The sequence below is a fragment of the Polypterus senegalus genome, chromosome 10 (genome assembly GCF_016835505.1).
Source record: "Polypterus senegalus isolate Bchr_013 chromosome 10, ASM1683550v1, whole genome shotgun sequence".
NCBI classification, from domain to species: Eukaryota; Metazoa; Chordata; class Cladistia; order Polypteriformes; family Polypteridae; genus Polypterus; species Polypterus senegalus.
In genome coordinates, this window is record NC_053163.1 from 154,507,045 (window position 1) to 154,523,949 (window position 16,905).

The following is a 16,905-nucleotide window of genomic DNA, read 5'->3' on the forward strand; positions in this document are numbered from 1 at the left end:
CAGAATCCAGAGTAGAAAATAATCAGAAAAATGGAAGATTGCTGAAACATAACAGCTCCTCAGCATACCAGTTGTGTTATCAGGAAGCCTTGATATGAGTCTCCTCTTCTCAGCTGTAATATGTGAATATAAGAGATGCGGATTGGTGAGGCCTCAAATACGAAGAGGCTGCTGAGCTCAGGCCATTCACGTTTTCGCCATATGGAGCAGGATGAAGGGCTTTTGTTGACAAGCTTTAAATGGAGAAATTCTGCCTAGATGGCTCCCTTTTCTTCGTACTAACAGCCTCCAGTCTGTGGGATGAGAAAGCGGGGACAGCAGATGGCAGTGACAGAGGCTGGCACTTGCCATCGGGAGTCTACTGCCAATTTCTTAGTGAATAAGAATGACTTGGCGCAAGCTGGGAAGGGGGATGTGTTGAGATGTCATCTGGGCTCGAATGCCAGCTTTTCCTAGTGTCGCCTTCAGATTGTTGTTCTTTGGGTAAATAGAGATCTTCATTTTGAAACCTGAACACATTTTTTTTTATAGTATTGTAAAAGGCTTGATGCATTTAGTGAATGTCTATTAAGAAGGCATGCACTTTAAAATTTTAAGCTCAGCATCCAGTGTAACAGGCAATGCCAAAATTGGTCAGAATGGAGTGACGCGTTCCAGTTCAACAACGATGTGTGAATTGGGCCCGTGTCAGGGAAAAAATCTGTGCTGGGAGGGTTATCTGAAATTGTGAGTGGGCTGTGTTGATGTTTCAGCTGAAAATGAGCCATGGTACCCAACCAAGTGAAGCTTTACTTTCACTTTCTGTCTCAATGAGTAGTGCCGAAAGAACGTATACAGTATACCCCAGCAAAGTCGTGGTTCAAAGTTCGCGGCCTCAATTGTTTGTGAATTTTTCCTTAGAACCTAACTAATAATTGCTAGCGGAAATCGTTTTATGGCTTTTTTCATGGCAATACTGTATTGTAGAGAGAACAAAAAGCAACCGTAGAGGAAAACGTGGCTTGTGAAGGTGAAAGTAGCCAATCCGAGATCATTATTCATTTCTCCTTGCTGCTTCTCTGTGACGCATCTCTGGCAGATACAGCCCATCATTCCCGCATCATAACAGATGACCGTGTGTAACTATCTCGAGTGTTTCGCTGAGCGTTCTCGTGTTTTTCATTTTGGTCTTCTTAAAGCCCTAAGATGCTGCCCAAACACCCTGCACCTTCTAAGGCTCCTGCCGATGAACCTAAGTGTCACAAAAAGTTTAAGACACTCCAGGAGAAGGTTGAACTACTGGATTTGCTCCCGGAACTAAAAAGTTAAGCCGCAGTAGCCACCCGAGGAGCTGTAAATCCTCTGCTTTGCCGTGCAGTCATTAGATAGATAGATAGATAGATAGATAGATAGATAGATAGAGAGATAGATAGATAGAGAGATAGATAGATAGATAGATAGATAGATAGATAGATAGATAGATAGATATGAAAGGCACTATATAATAGATAGATAGATAGATAGATAGATAGATAGATAGATAGATAGATAGATAGATAGATAGATATGAAAGGCACTATATGATAGATAGATAGATAGATAGATAGATAGATAGATAGATAGATAGATAGATAGATAGATAGATGTGAAAGGCACTATATAATAGATAGATAGATAGATAGATAGATAGATAGATAGATAGATAGATAGATAGATAGATCTGCGGTGGGCTGGCGCCCTGCCTGGGGGTTTGTTCCTGCCTTGCCTGTGTTGGCTGGGATTGGCTCCAGCAGACCCCTGTGACCCTGTAGTTAGGATATAGCGGGTTGGATACTGGATGGATGGATGGATGGATGATAAAACAGTAAATATTGTATATAAGCATCTTCGGTAGAAAGGATCAGAAGAACTTTAAATGGTGCATGCCACATCATCCAACCCCAGGGGTTCACCCTCTGATGGTATACAAGGGGGTCAAAGTCACTCCTTTTCACAAAATTTTGAAAAAATGTGTACTGGTAATACAGGTATGTGGCGTGTTGTTTGATACTATTTTGAGGATACTGGACAGAACTATGATCATATTTTTTGGTATTTGATTCTTTACTGGGGGCGGCACGGTGGTGCAGTGGTAGCGCTGCTGCCTCTCAGTTAGGAGACCCGGGTTCGCTTCCCGGGTCCTCCCTGCGTGGAGTTTGCATGTTCTCCCGTGTCTGCGTGAGTTTCCTCCGGGCGCCGGTTTCCTCCCACAATCCAAAGACATGCAGGTTAGGTGGATTGGCGATTCTAAATTGGCCCTAGTGTGTGCTTGGTGTGTGGGTGTGTTTGTGTGTGTCCTGTGGTGGGTTGGCACCCTGCCCAGGATTGGTTCCTGCCTTGTGGCTCCAGCAGACCCCCGTGACCCTGTATTCGGATACAGCGGGTTAGAAAATGGATGGATGGATGGATGGATTCTTTACTGGTGGTCTTAGCCCTCCAACAGCCATTCCCTGAATGTTCAAAATAACACATTTAAAGCATAAGCATGTGGTGCATCGTTTTAAGCTATTTTGAGGTCGGTGATCATGAATAGGAGGTCATTTTTAAGTCTTTACTAGGGACCTTGCCCTGCATGGACCTCTATCACAGGGTGACACATTTCAATTGGAATTGAGAATATGTAGTCTATAAACATTTAAAATGAAGCACACATTTTAATACTTCAAATATCTAAAATTATCTTTATTCTTGTTTTTTTTATGTATTTTGACCTCATGAAGTAAATCGCTGCATTTCTTATTACACCCAGATGTAGGGTGGCTTATGCTCATTTAGATGTTTGTACTTCCTTTTTCTTGTTTAAGTAAAATCCTGAATTTCTAAAGATTCTTTGTTTAGATTTCTCTCTCAAACACGAGTTTTGCTGTTTCTTTTCCCAAGAGTGGCATTATTGATGTATTCCATCCATTATCCAACCCACTATATCTTAACTACAGGGTCACGGGGGTCTGCTGGAGCCAATCCCAGCCAGCACAGGGCGCAGGGCAGGAAACAAACCCCGGGCAGGGTGCCAGCTCACCGCAGTATTGATATATTTTGGGACAATTAAGAATTTTTTTTTTTCTTTACTCCTTCTGGATGATTGTCGCAAAATCGCTTGAAACCGCTACCGTCCTGAATGCAACTGAGGTGGAGTGTGTATCCCGCCAATGCCAGTTAATGTGTATTCGATATGTACCAAGGATCATATTGGAAGCACTGGTCTTGCCATCTAGCAGTCACAGTAGAAACGACATCCGCCTGATGGAAACCAAGTGTTGGCGTGGCCATGCACGTGGATTTTGGCTACTAATTTTTAGAAATTGTCCAAATTTGAGGTATATTGTGGAAAGGTAAAAATACGTTCCAGCTTATTGTTTGCTTGTGTGCTATATTCAAATTAGGGTTAATTTTTTATATTAGGGTAATCTCCACTTAATTTCATCCATCCATCTATTATCCAACCCGCTATATCCTAACTACAGGGTCACGGGGGTCTGCTGGAGCCAATCCCAGCCAACACAGGGCACAAGGCAGGAAACAAACCCCGGGCAGGGTGCCAGCCCACCGCAGGGCACAAACATGCACACACCAAGCACACACTAGGGACAATTTCAGATCGCCAATGCACCTAACTTGCATGTCGGGAGGAAACCAACACAGACACAGGGAAGAACATGCAAACTCCACACAGGGAGGACCCGGGAAGCGAAAACCCGGGTGTCTTAACTGCGAGGCAGCAGCGCTACCCACTGCGCCACCGTGCCGCCCCACTTAATTTCAACAGAGTGTAATTGCAGACCGCAGTATCTATGAGGTGAGTCATGTCACACTCCAACTTCACGAAACGCCCTCAACGTCAGTCACGTAAGACCCAGCACATTAGACTAGGATTAGCATTAGGACCCCGTGACACTGTGGTTAAGATTAGGGTCGTAGGAGGGTTATCTGAGTCAAACGGCGTTTTGTGACTGACGTTGTGGGCATTACCTGAACTATGTCAGAGGTATTGCAAGCTGCAGCGGGACCCTTCTCCTTATTGTCGCATCTGCTTGACGGCAAAAACACAAATAATTTCTTTTTTTTTTATATAATAGTAAATAAGTTTAGGCAACAAAGGGTTAACTTTTAAAGCCAGCTGAGGCATTAGCTAAACAAAGGGGCTTAATGGGCTGAATGGGTTGTCAAATTTCTCACGCGTGTTCTTATGTAAAAGACGTCCACAAGCGACGGGCGACCACCCACACCCAGGCACGCCCATAGACTCGGGGTATTTCGCTCACCTTGCAGGCATAAGGTCCACGATTAGCTGGAAACTCCCAAGTCAGAAGGACTGATGTCTTCATTGAGAGCTTGACCTTGAAATACTTGGGGGCATCTACTCGGTATTAAAAAAAAAAAAAAAGAAAGAAAGAAAAAGGTTAACAGATGCAAAACACTAACCCAGCAAATTAAGACCACCGTTCCCCCTGGCAGCATGAAGGTAACCACTAAGACCTGCTTCCCTGTCTCCTACAGCTAAGGACTTTCACTGTGTCCATGACGAGAGATGAAAAAGTGTAGGGGAGGGAATTTTAAAACACTGGCAAGAATGGATTTGGAGACAGATGGCGAAACACGCAAACACATGTCCATACGGTTTCATTTCTTTTTTCCAAAGTAAAATGTCTATTCTGGAAGCATTTGCCTTCCGACTGTATATCTTAAAAAAAATTTCACGTACAAACGGCGTCACCAGTTGAATTTGGGGATCATTCCTGAAGCCGAGCTCCCACCCTCATTTCATCTACGACCCATAGGGGGCAGCGCTTCCAAAATGAACATTTTATTAGAAATCGGAGCATGCCCAGAGCCATTCCCAGCATGGGTCTGAATGTCATGCCTAGTCAATGCTCGACGGACTCACTCCCAAAGCCCACCTTAGTGTCAGCAGTGGCACTTGTGGGGCTTTCAGAGTGTCTGAAGAGCGCCGGAAACCAACTTACCTTTTGGTAGGGAACCCTCCACCATTCAGGTCCATGTACTGAGGACTTACTTATCTGCTTTACTGAATTTTACAATACCTTGTATTTTCCGAAGTGAGCATTCCCAGCCTTTTCCCCAAAAAACAACAAGTAGGTCAGCATTACCTTTCTCCAGCGGCATGGTCCGATACTGGAATGAAGGACTATAGGGCCCGGGACCTACACTGGTGTGTGCACGGATTTTGACGTCATACGCAGAGTCGGGTTTAAGGCTGTTTAAGGTCAAGCTGGTCTCAGAAGCAGCCACAGTCATTTCCAAAGGAGGACCTGAGCTCCCTGACTCCTTGTAGGCCACCGTATATTCAGTTATGACCCCATTTCTCTCTGCAAGTACCGGAGGGAGCCAGACAAACTGGACGGAGCAGCAGCTGATATTATGACTCTCAGAGATTCGGGGGTAACCCTTAGGGACCTCCTCTGGGACGCTCAGTTCCTGAACAGCTTCCTCCCCCAAGCCGGAGCGACTCACGGCTGACAATTTGAAGATGTAGGTGGCCCCCTTGTGGATGTTACTGACGGTGTACTCTAGCTCCTGTGGGGTGAACTCCAGTGTGGCCAAAGGTGTGACGTCTTTACGTCCAAACTGCAGGCGGTAGCCCAGGACTTGAACAGCTGGATGAATGGCAGGCTGCCACTGAACCAAGGCGGTGTTTTCAGAATTCTGCCGGACGGACAGCGCTGGTCTACCGGGAACTGAAAGACAACAAGAGGCAGGAGAGCTGGTGAGTACATCTATGTCAGGGACACAACACCATTTATCACATCTATACATATAAAGGAGAGTTGGGATCCGAGAGACTGTGTTTGTGGAGGGATGGAGAGTTAAGGCAGGTGGAGGAGTCACGTGATCATCTCCCCTCCCATTCACTTCTTTTCACTCCGAGCTGAGCTCCGCAGCTGACGCAGTCTTGCCGTTCTTTTTCCTTAGTGTTTAGTCGTCTCTCCTTTACTGATTTATATAAAGGAGAGTTGAGATCCGAGAGACTATGTTTGTGTGTTTGTAGAGGGATTGAGAGTTAAGACGGGTGGAGGAGTCACGTGATCATCTCCCCTCCCAATCACGTCATTTCATTCACATCATTTCACTCCGAGGTGAGCTCAGGTGAACTCCGCAGCTGACGCGGTCTTGCCGTTCTTTTTCCTTAGTGTTTAGTCCTCTCTCCTTTACTGATTTACTGTTTACTAGACACACTACTTACTGAATAGTATTTTTCCTTTAGTGTTTCTTAGTGTTTAGTAGACGCGGTGTGCCAGTGTTCCCGGGCAGTGTAGTGGTTTACTGTTACTTTCTACTTCATTTTTGGACTTTAGTGTTTAGTAGACTTTTTTACTTTATCTCATTTACTGTTTTTCCCAGCGGTGTTGCCGTTTTTCCCGTTTCTATTTTTTATGTAACATGTTCACGAATTAGTCATAGAGAAAATTTATATATTTTGGCTCCAGGAGGACAAACCAAAAATGCTGTATATAAAGAAGCTCTATAAGTCGCATGTAGATACATAATTATTCCAACTACAGCGACTGCAGCGAAGCGCACATGGTCTGCTAGTTAGTTCTAAAATGGCAAATTAATAATTACAAAAAACTATCTTTGCCACTCTTAGGATTGAGTCAACGGTGTGGCTGAAGGAGCATGTCCTGAAACCATGAGGCTTCCTCGGGTCAGCATCCTACCTAGAGCCTTTAGGGCACGGGTGTCGCTGCAGTTTTTCATTCTAACCATCGTCTTCATCAGTGACCAGTTTTGGCTGCTAAATAACTTCAATTGCCGTAGCTTTACTTAGCTTGACTCTGATTTACTTGTTTATTCCTTAATTAGCAGCCAAACAATAACGAGCCGCCACTTGACCAGCTCACCTGTGCCCATCGCACAATATCTGAAAATAAAGAAAGGTGACGGTGGTCTCGGTAAGGTTGATCTCTCAGTTCACCAGAACATCTTGACGGTGTTCTTAGAAAAAACAGAAAAATCAACAGTTTTGGAAATGCCTGCTGTGGCAGAATGAGAGCAGCGACAAGCCATGGAATTAAATAACGGGTTTAATTAATAGAAAGAATCGGCTTCTCATTAAGAGATTGGTTGGAGTTTGAAATCCCAGTTTAGCTGCTTATCTGTTGGCTTGTTTCACATTTCATTTCTGTTTGGCTGTCATTTAATGAAGGAAAGAATCAACTCAGAGGACTGAATCCTTAAAATCAGGGCTATTAAAATGAAGGGAAAAGGAGTTAATTAGAAGTGAAAACTGGTCACTGGTTAGGAAATGGGTGAGAATGAAAACCTGCAGCCACTGCGGCCCTCCAGGCCTGGAGTTCGACACCCCTGCTTTAGGGGGTACGATTGCTGTGAATACCGTACTTCTACACAGAGAGAAAAGTGAGGTTAGATGATTTCCTTCTGGGCTGAACACTGAGTCAGTGGTTATGCTGTGTTGAAACTGATAGTCGCGTACACAAAGTCCAATGTGATTCTTTCTTACATGAATCTCACAGACAAGTGACAGCAGCCAACAGCACTCGTCAGGCCTGCTCACACACTTGAGTTTACATCACACCTTTCTCCAGCAAACAGTATCCTAAGGCAGGATGTGCCATACAGACATATAAAATACCAGTACAGTCATTTCTGTATTTTGTTTTAATTTGTGGAAGTTATGTGTCTATGTAAGGGCATACGAGTGACAGCGTTTGTATCGAATAGTTTAACTGAGTAACAAATTTTACACTGCAATTGAGTTGTCTCGTATGCTGTATATCTTCTACCTTAATAAAAGGACAAATGTCTGCGTGTTCATCCAATTGCTACGACTCTGTGATATGCCACTTGGTATGGGATTCATGAAAACAATATTTGTGATGTGCCATCTGCTGAAATGAAAAATGCAATGAATTCAATTACTCTAAATATTTGTGATGTGCCATCTGTTGGAATGACAAATTCAATGCCTTTAATCTGTACATATGTTTGTAATGCACCAGCTGTCGGAATAAAAAATACAAAGCATTTTATTACAACAAATGTCTGTGATGTGCCGTCTGTTGGAGTGAAAAATGTAATGCATTTAATTACTTTAAATATTTGTGATGTGCCATCTGATGAAATGAAAAATTCAATGAATTCAATTACGGTAAATATTTGTGATGTGCCATCTGTTGGAATAAAAAATGCAAAGCATTTTATTACAACAAATGTCTGTGATGTGCCGTCTGTTGGAGTGAAAAATGTAATGCATTTAATTACTGTAAATATTTGTGATGCGCCATCTGTTGAAATGACAAATTCAATGCTTTGAATCAGTACAAAGTACATATGTTTGTAATGTACCACTTGTTGAAATAAAAAAAATGCAAGTAATGTGTCATCTGTTGGAATGACAAACTCAGTGGATTTTATCACTGCAGCAGGTCTTGGGGATAGAAGGGGTCAAAAATGTAAGGAGCCAAAATTGGGGATCAGTAAAATAGGCATATGGACTGTTATTTTGATCTTTGATTCTTGACCAGTGATCCTAGTCAACCAAGGACCACTTGCAAAATGTTAAAAGTGATGAGTTTCCTATACTACAGTGGAACCTCAGTTCATGACCATAATTCGTTCCAAAACTCTGGTCGTGAACCGAAGCAATTCCTCCCCATAGGATTGTATTTAAATACAATTAATCCGTTCCAGACCGTACGAACTGTATGTAAATATATATTTTTTTATTTTTCAAGCACAGATATAGTTAATTAAAACATAGAATGCACAACATAATAGTAAACTAAATGTAAAAACATTGAATAACACTGAGAAAACCTTGAACAACAGAGAAAACTAACACTGCAAGAGTTTGCACTATAGCGCTACGAACCGCTCACTAAAAACACTTTTTTTTTTAATGAGTTTAAGCACAGGGAAAAAAATGAACATTTGAAAAAATCCGTAATTTAATAAACCACCAAGAAAAATGACATTGCAACAATGAACACTACGAACAGATCGCTGGAAACAGAAGTGAAAACAAAATCAAGCCCAGCGTGTTCTTTAACTGCCTTCCTACCTTAATGCGTCCAGCTCTCTCTCGCGCTGCCTCTGTGTGTGTGTGTGTGTGTGTCGCGCTCTCTCTCTCTCTCTCGCTCGCTGCACAGGGAGAGACTGAACACGTACAAAGCGAAAGGGAAACTGACTTGTTCGTATACCGAGACTGTGGTCGTGAACGGAGGCAAAAGTTTGGCGAACTTTTTGGGCGTAAACCGAGTTGTACGTATACCGAGACGTTCGTGAACCGAGGTTCCACTGTACGTGGGATATTGTTTTAGACCAGGGATCTCTAACTCAAGTTTTGGTGGAGGGGGCACAAGTCAATTAAAATTAATTCAAAAGAAGTTAATTAGCAGCAAAAACAGGTCATTAATTAAGAAAAGGGTTAGAATGAAAACCTGCAGCCACTGGACTCTTAGCCAAATTCAGGGAGTCATTATTTCCCAGTTTCTGTGTTTTCGAGTCAAAACTAAGTTTGATAGATTTTTATTAAAATGTAAGAAGCAGGGCGGCACGGTGGCGCAGTGGGTAACGCTGCTGCCTCGCAGTTAAGACACCCGGGTTCGCTTCCCGGGTCCTCCCTGTGTGGAGTTTGCATGTTCTTCCCTGTGTCTGTGTTGGTTTCCTCCCGACATGCAAGTTAGGTGCATTGGCGATCCGAAATTGTGCTTGGTGTGTGCATGTGTGCATGTGTGCCCGGGCGGCACGGTGGCGCAGTGGGTAGCGCTGCTGCCTCGCAGTAAGGAGACCTGCAGGTTCACTTCCCGGGTCCTCCCTGCGTGGAGTTTGCATGTTCTCCCCGTGTCTGCTTGGGTTTCCTCCCACAATCCAAAGACATGCAGGTCAGGTGCATTGGTGATCATAAATTGTCCTTGGTGTGTGTCCGTGTTTGTGTGGCACCCTGCCCAGGGTTTGTTTCCTGCCTTGCGCCCTGTGTTGGCTGGGATTGACTCCAGCAGACCCCCGTGACCCTGTAGTTAGGATATAGCGAGTTGGAAAATGGATGGATAGATTGATGTAATAATCAGTTGTATGGGGAATATGTAGTCTTTTTAAGTCGTTAACCGTATTTTCAACCTAATTTTCATTCTGCTTTTCCACGTGTTCTAATTATTTAATTAATTATTTACTAATTAGCATACTAATTAACTGAAGTTGTTGCTGCTTTCATCATCCTGGGTGTCTGCTATTCTGGTTGTTAATTGTCACTATTAGGGTTAAATGACAGGAGCAAACTACACAGGGAAAGGGAAAAATAATAGGAAAAGAACAAAAGAGAGTTAAGCAGTTATAACTTTAGCAAAAAAACTGAAATATTTCTAAATGCCTTATAAATGTAAAAACCATACTGTTATGTCTTTCTGAATGTAGAATAAGAGAAAAGTAAAAAATGACCAGCTAATTAAATGAGATCAGTTGTTATCGATTATCATCACTGCCTGTGAATCTGGTTGGAACAAAAACCTGCAGCCACAGGGGGTCCCCAGGACTGAGTTTGGGAACCGCTGCTCTAGAGAATTAGGCAGACCTCGACTGTGTCTTCTTCTGTAAACACATAACAATGTTGCGTCGGTGTCCTTCACAACTCTTATTGTGCCCGTGACCACAAAGGAGTAGGGACGATTGCCGTGGGCAAAGTGAAAGGCCCGGACTTCTGGCCACTTCCTCGACAGGACGTCAGCGCCTTCTGGAAGGTCACCTTTACGGTCGGAAATTTTGGCAATCTTACGTGTCATTAACATTTTTTTGCAATTTTGTCACAATTCCAGATCAAGGAAAAGGAAATGCAAAATACATTTAGAAAAGTGAAATTAAAAAAATGACCTTTGGGTTGTTTTTCTTTAAAATGACTTTGAAAGGTTAAGTAGTCTTTTTAATGACGCATTTTGACCAGCCAGATGATTTAATAGCCTTTCACTTTGATAATGTTCTCAATTATAATTGAGTGCTTTTTGAATAATATTTGCAAAGAGGGTTTTTCAAGATAAGAAATATATGCATTTTTTTCACTCAGTGCTGATGAAGGAGTGCCATCTCAGCAGATGTCTTCAAATTACAGTTGGCAAAGCAGCGAGCGGCTGAATCTAACATGGTGCACATCTAACTTTGCACAAGCTAATGATTCCTTATGAGGCACCGTCTGGCCTCCTGGGAGGCTGTAATGTCGACAGGCCGAGTGAGTGGCTGTTGTTTCGAAGGGGACAGAACATTTTTTTTTAAATTGTTTTTGGGATGTCTTGTTAAAAAAGCATAAATAAATAATCACATCTCGACTGGTAGTCAGAAATCCTCAAATTACAGTTAGTGTTTCCATGTAGCTTGCTATCCATCTCTGCTTTTCCCAGCCCGGCCTAATGTGTTTGCTAAGAGAACCTGGAAGTCCCAAAGAAAACATCTGTTTGAGAGTGGTGGAGACTTCGAGAGGATCCCTCTGTGGACTGAGCTGCAGAATAGTCATGGATGTCTCATAAGGTGCAGCCATTTTATCCTTTCACTTTTTGTTTTTCCTCGGTTAGTCAAAAGAACATAAAAAAACTTGACAAATGAAAGGCAACCATTTTGTCCTTCAAGTTCATTTGCTTAACGAATAGCTAAGCTGTCCCAAAATCTCATCCAGATTCTTCTTAATGGTTGTCAAGGTTCCTCCTTCAAATACACATCTCTGTTTATGAGTCCCACTCTTTACATAATAAGACCTGTCCTGGCTTCAGTCCTAAATATACTTCTCCTTAATGACCATTATCGATCTATCTATCTATCTATCTATCTATCTATCTATCTATCTATCTATCTATCTATCTATCTATCTGTTATATAGTGCCTTTCATATCTATCTATCTATCTATCTATCTATCTATCTATCTATCTATCTATCTATCTATCTGTTATATAGTGCCTTTCATATCTATCTATCTATCTATCTGTTATATAGTGCCTTTCATATCTATCTATCTATCTATCTATCTATTATATAGTGCCTCTCATATCTATCTATCTATCCATCTATCTATCTATCTATTCCTGCCAACTACGCTATCTATCTATCTATCTAGTTGAAGGAATTCTGCTGGATCTTTTCCACTTTGTTAAGCTACAAAATGGGTTGCAGATTGCCACCATTGGGTTGCACATGGTTGTAGATAGATAGACGCTGCATTCACTGTGTTGCCCAGTCGACACGATACGTCAACGCATCCGCCACATTGCGAGTGGCAAAAGTGCCATTTAAACTAATACAGGTAGATGTGAAAACCTGGTTTTCTGATGAAAAAACAATAACGTTTAAAACAGTATCGTTTACATACAACAGATTTTGGGGAATCATTAAATGCAATGATTTATATCCATTTATACTCTAATAATGGTAATTATTAAATAATAATTATTATTATTATTAAATAATTCCTCCCATATAAGTAACATTTCTCGGACTGTCTTCTTCCATCTCTGAAACATTTCTAGACTTCCTGGTCTTACACACCACAGTACTGAAGTATCAGTTAATGCCCGAGTCACCTCACGTACAGATCACTGTAATGCTATTCTATCTGGTATCCCACACAAACGTATCCATCACTTACAACTTCTTCAAAATTCTGCTGCTAGGATGATAACCTGCTGTTCTAAATCCACTGAACATATCACACCGATTCTCTCTCAGCATCACTGGCTCCCTGTTCACTACTGAATACAATACTAAATACCACTCTGAACATTTAAAGCTCTCCACAACCTCACTGATCTCCTCCAGACTTGCACTCCTCTCGCTCACTCAGATCCTGTACTTTGAGAGTATTCAGTCTGGTAATATGGTGCAGCCTTAGTTTGTGGAAGACAGACACAGCTAAAGACATGAGCATAAAATGATGGTGGTCAATTTCAAACTGTTTCCTCGATGTGCTCCTTAAGAAAAAACACATCATCTGAACCAATCACAGCCTGAACAAACCGATTGATCAAAGATACACTGACAGCTTGCCCTAATGTCGACTGTCGGATAACACGCTCAGCTACTTTGACCACCTTGACTTGGACCCTCAGAAGGAATCATCAAACCTCCTTTGTTTTTTAATGTGAGTGAGTGGTAGCTTTGATCATATGATGCCGGTACTGTTGGTCTGTTACCAAACTATTACGGCACTCATCACAGGACAGCTTTCTCAAAATCCCGTCTAAGGGCTACCTGACCTTCCACTGCTTCCTGAGGTGGATTTCTTTGGGAAACCTTCAAAGTTTGAAAAATGTTAACAGCTAACAACAATCTACATAGTTTTTGACTAAATACGTTTAGCTAAAACATTGTTTGGAGGCTCACTTGAAAACATTGCTAGCTTAGCCTGGCGTAGCTAAAGTTAAGAAAACCACTTTGGAGTGGCCTAGTCAAAGTCCTGACCTGAATCCAATTGAGATGCTATGACCTTAAAAAGGCGGTTCATGCTAGAAAACCCTCAAATAAAGCTGAATTACAACAATTCTGCAAAGACGAGTGGGCCAAAATTCCTCCAGCGCTGTAAAGACTCATTAGAAAACGCCCTCAACCAGTTAAGGTTCAGGGGCAATTACTTTCTCACACAGGGCCAAGGTTTGGATTTTTTCTCCCTAAATAATAAAAACCATCATTTAAAAACTGCATTTTGTGTTTACTTGTGTTATATTTGACTAATGGTTAAATGTGTTTGATGATCAGAAACATTTTGTGTGCCAAAAATTCATGAAGGGGCAAATAGTTTTCACACCACAGAAAGGCACTATATAATAATGATAGATAAATAGATAGATAGATAGATAGATAGATAGATAGATAGATAGATAGATAGATAGATGTGAAAGACACTATTTAATAGATAGATAGAAAGATTTTGGTCTACTTCTCTGTGTCAGGCAGCTCCTATTGAAGTGATTTCTTGATTGAAACAGGTGTGGCAGTAATGGCCTACGGAAATTGAACTCAGTTAGTTAGGATTTTTAACAAGGGGCAATTACTTTCTCACACAGGGCCATGTAGGTTTGGATTTTTTCTCCTAAATAATAAAACCATCATTTAAAAACTGCATTTTGTGTTTACTTGTGTTATATTTGACTAATGGTTAAATGTGTTTGATGATCAGAAACATTTTGTGTGACAAACATGCAAAAGAATAAGAAATCAGGAAGGGGGCAAATAGTTTTTCACACCACTGTACTTTAATAGTTTTTCACACCACTGTACATGTGTTGTGGTGCTTATCATCATGTCTACCTGTCTGTGTCCGGGCTGTTCCCCACAATGGTAACACAACGTGAGGTACCAGAGTTATGCAGATGACATGAAGCTTTACTTATCTCTAGTATTTGATGAACCCCATGCCCTAACCTCTCTGATCCAATATCTTAGTTGTATTTTTGAATGGATGAGTAGTAACTTTCTCAAACTACATAAGGAAACAAAACAGAAATCTTAGTGCTTGACACAAATAGAAATAATGAGAGGATTCTGAATTTCATTCCTTAGCATTGAAAGTCCAGGTGGGAGTAAAGGGTTTAGGTGTAATCATTGGCTCTGACCTGAACTTTAAATTGCTCATTACCCAGATTACTAGGACTGGGTTTTTTTTTTTTTTTTACTTAAGGAACATTGCAAAAGTTAAACGACTTGTTACAACGCCAGATGCTGAAATATTAATTCATGCTTTTCTTTGTAGTCAACTAGACCACTGCACTACTAACTGGACTACCTAAGAACGATCTAGATGAGAACAGGCCATTCAGTGCATCAAAAGCTCGCCAGTCCTGTCCACTTCTAACATAACATCGAGTTCTGAAAGTCCCTAAAGTCTTACTGTCTAACACACTCCTTGTTCTCTTCTCTTCTCTGTTCTCTTTTCTTTTGTGCCACCACCATCACCACCTGATCGAGACACTGCACAGCCACTTTTGACACTCATATAAAGGCAGGTGACCCAGCAACCCATGTAACACCTGAGACGGCGATGTGGAGCGGACTTGTGGGCTCATCACCTGCGAGATAAGTGGCAGGCAAAGGTTGTAAAAGGCCTAACAACTGATTCTGTATATAGCTACATCCCCCAGAACCTGGGGAAAATAAAAGAAGTAAAATAAAAAGAAGAGGAAAATCAAAGCAGGTCCAGGCCCCTGACTCGGTGCAAACAAATGTCACCAATCCGAACAGCTTTCTGACTTCTGCTCCAGCAATAGTGGATGACGGAAAACCCGAGGCAGAATGAAATTGTGATTTTAAGGATTTTCGTCTTTCGTGTCGAGATAAGCACATTCGGCGAAGAAAGGAATTATAAAGCAGGTGAGTTACATGGACTGACTGGAAGCATTAAGATCGGATTTATCGGAGACATAAAGAAGTGTGCCGAAGAGAGCGAGAGAGAATTAGCAATCTTTAGAGGATCTGCGCTAGCGACCTTTGGAGGATGAGGCTTTAAACGGCAGATTAGGGCAGATGGTATCAAAGTCTTGGATTGGCCTATCAAAGGGGAAATCTGGGAATACTGAAACCATGAAGACCTTTCAAAGTGAAATGGACCGGCGGCTTCATCAGCCACTCAGAAATGTTGTCTTCACGCATGTCATTCTCACTTGGCTGTCTGAACGACCTGCAAACCAATTCAAGCACAAATACATATGCATGTGCACCCCCCAATCACCCCCTGAGACTCCAAAGGTCGAACTGCAGCATATGAAATAGCAGAGACCCCAACCCCCCCCCCATAAGCGATGGAGCCAGCAGGTCTAATAAACAGTAAGTTGGCCAATTAAAATGAAACGCACCCTCATGTCCCCAGGCTGATCTGAGCTCTGGCTCCATGACTCCCAAGTCTGCAAACCTTTTAATAGATCCTGCTCATTATAGCCTGGGCTACCCTAAGATGCACGCAGCTGAATACCCAGGAGCCATGTGGTAATGAGGAGGCAGCGCTTTAGTAGGGGGGGGAGAAAAATGTACCGATACATACTGATGGCAACTCCATCACCAGCCCTCCAGGACACGCGCCTGTGACAGTGCGGGACTTTTGGAGCTTATCTCTTTCCAAATGCAGCATTCCTCGATCAAGCGACAACACGCAGATGTGCCCACACACAAGCCGAGTGCCACTTCCCGCACGCCAAACGCTGCATATTAACGACACGAAAGCCGGCAGCAGCAAAGCATCCCCTGGGGAGTTTCCATCAACCCTTGAAAAGATAATGAGGAGTAGATGGGTGGGAGGTGCAGCACAGGTGTGCATGTGTGGAGTGCATGTGTGGAGTGCATGTGTGGAGCGTGTAAAGCGAGGACGCGAGACTGAGTGCTGGAAGGCTTGTACTCCTCTTTCCACTGTTATGCCTGAGGATGACTACAAGTGAAAGGAGGCCGTTCAGTCATCGCTCTCCTTCATTGGCTGATTTGTTGGACAAGGGGTGTGCACTGATGTCTGCAAACACATTCCGCAGATTATAGGGGTCAAATAAAGACAAAGGGATCACTGACACCATCAGCAAGGAGATACGGAAATGACTTTACTACACCTGTAAAGAACAGGAGGAAAAGGAACAATAAAAAAAAAATTACAAAAACTAAAAGGCTGGCCTAGAAAAGGTCAATCGGTCAGGAAATAAATGGACTGGTTCAGCAGAACACCAGAGAGAAAAATAATTAATTTACAAGGCGATAGAAACATAAATATGAAAAGCACTAGGCAGACACATAGACAAATAGGAAAGGCACTATATGATAGATAGATAGATAGATAGATAGATAGATAGATAGATAGATAGATAGATAGATAGATGTGAAAGGCACTATATGATAGATAGATAGATAGATAGATAGATAGATAGATAGATAGATAGATAGATAGATAGATAGATAGATAG

At 42.1% G+C, this 16,905-nt stretch overlaps 1 protein-coding gene across 1 annotated transcript in view; it reads right to left on the reverse strand.

The window, feature by feature from the left end:
- Positions 1 to 16,905, reverse strand: part of ptprsa (protein tyrosine phosphatase receptor type Sa) — a 536,941-nt gene that overhangs the window by 133,714 nt on the left and 386,322 nt on the right. The window contains 2 exon segments of the mRNA XM_039767107.1: positions 4,281 to 4,375; positions 5,127 to 5,714. Coding sequence (XP_039623041.1) covers positions 4,281 to 4,375; positions 5,127 to 5,714 — 683 coding nt within the window.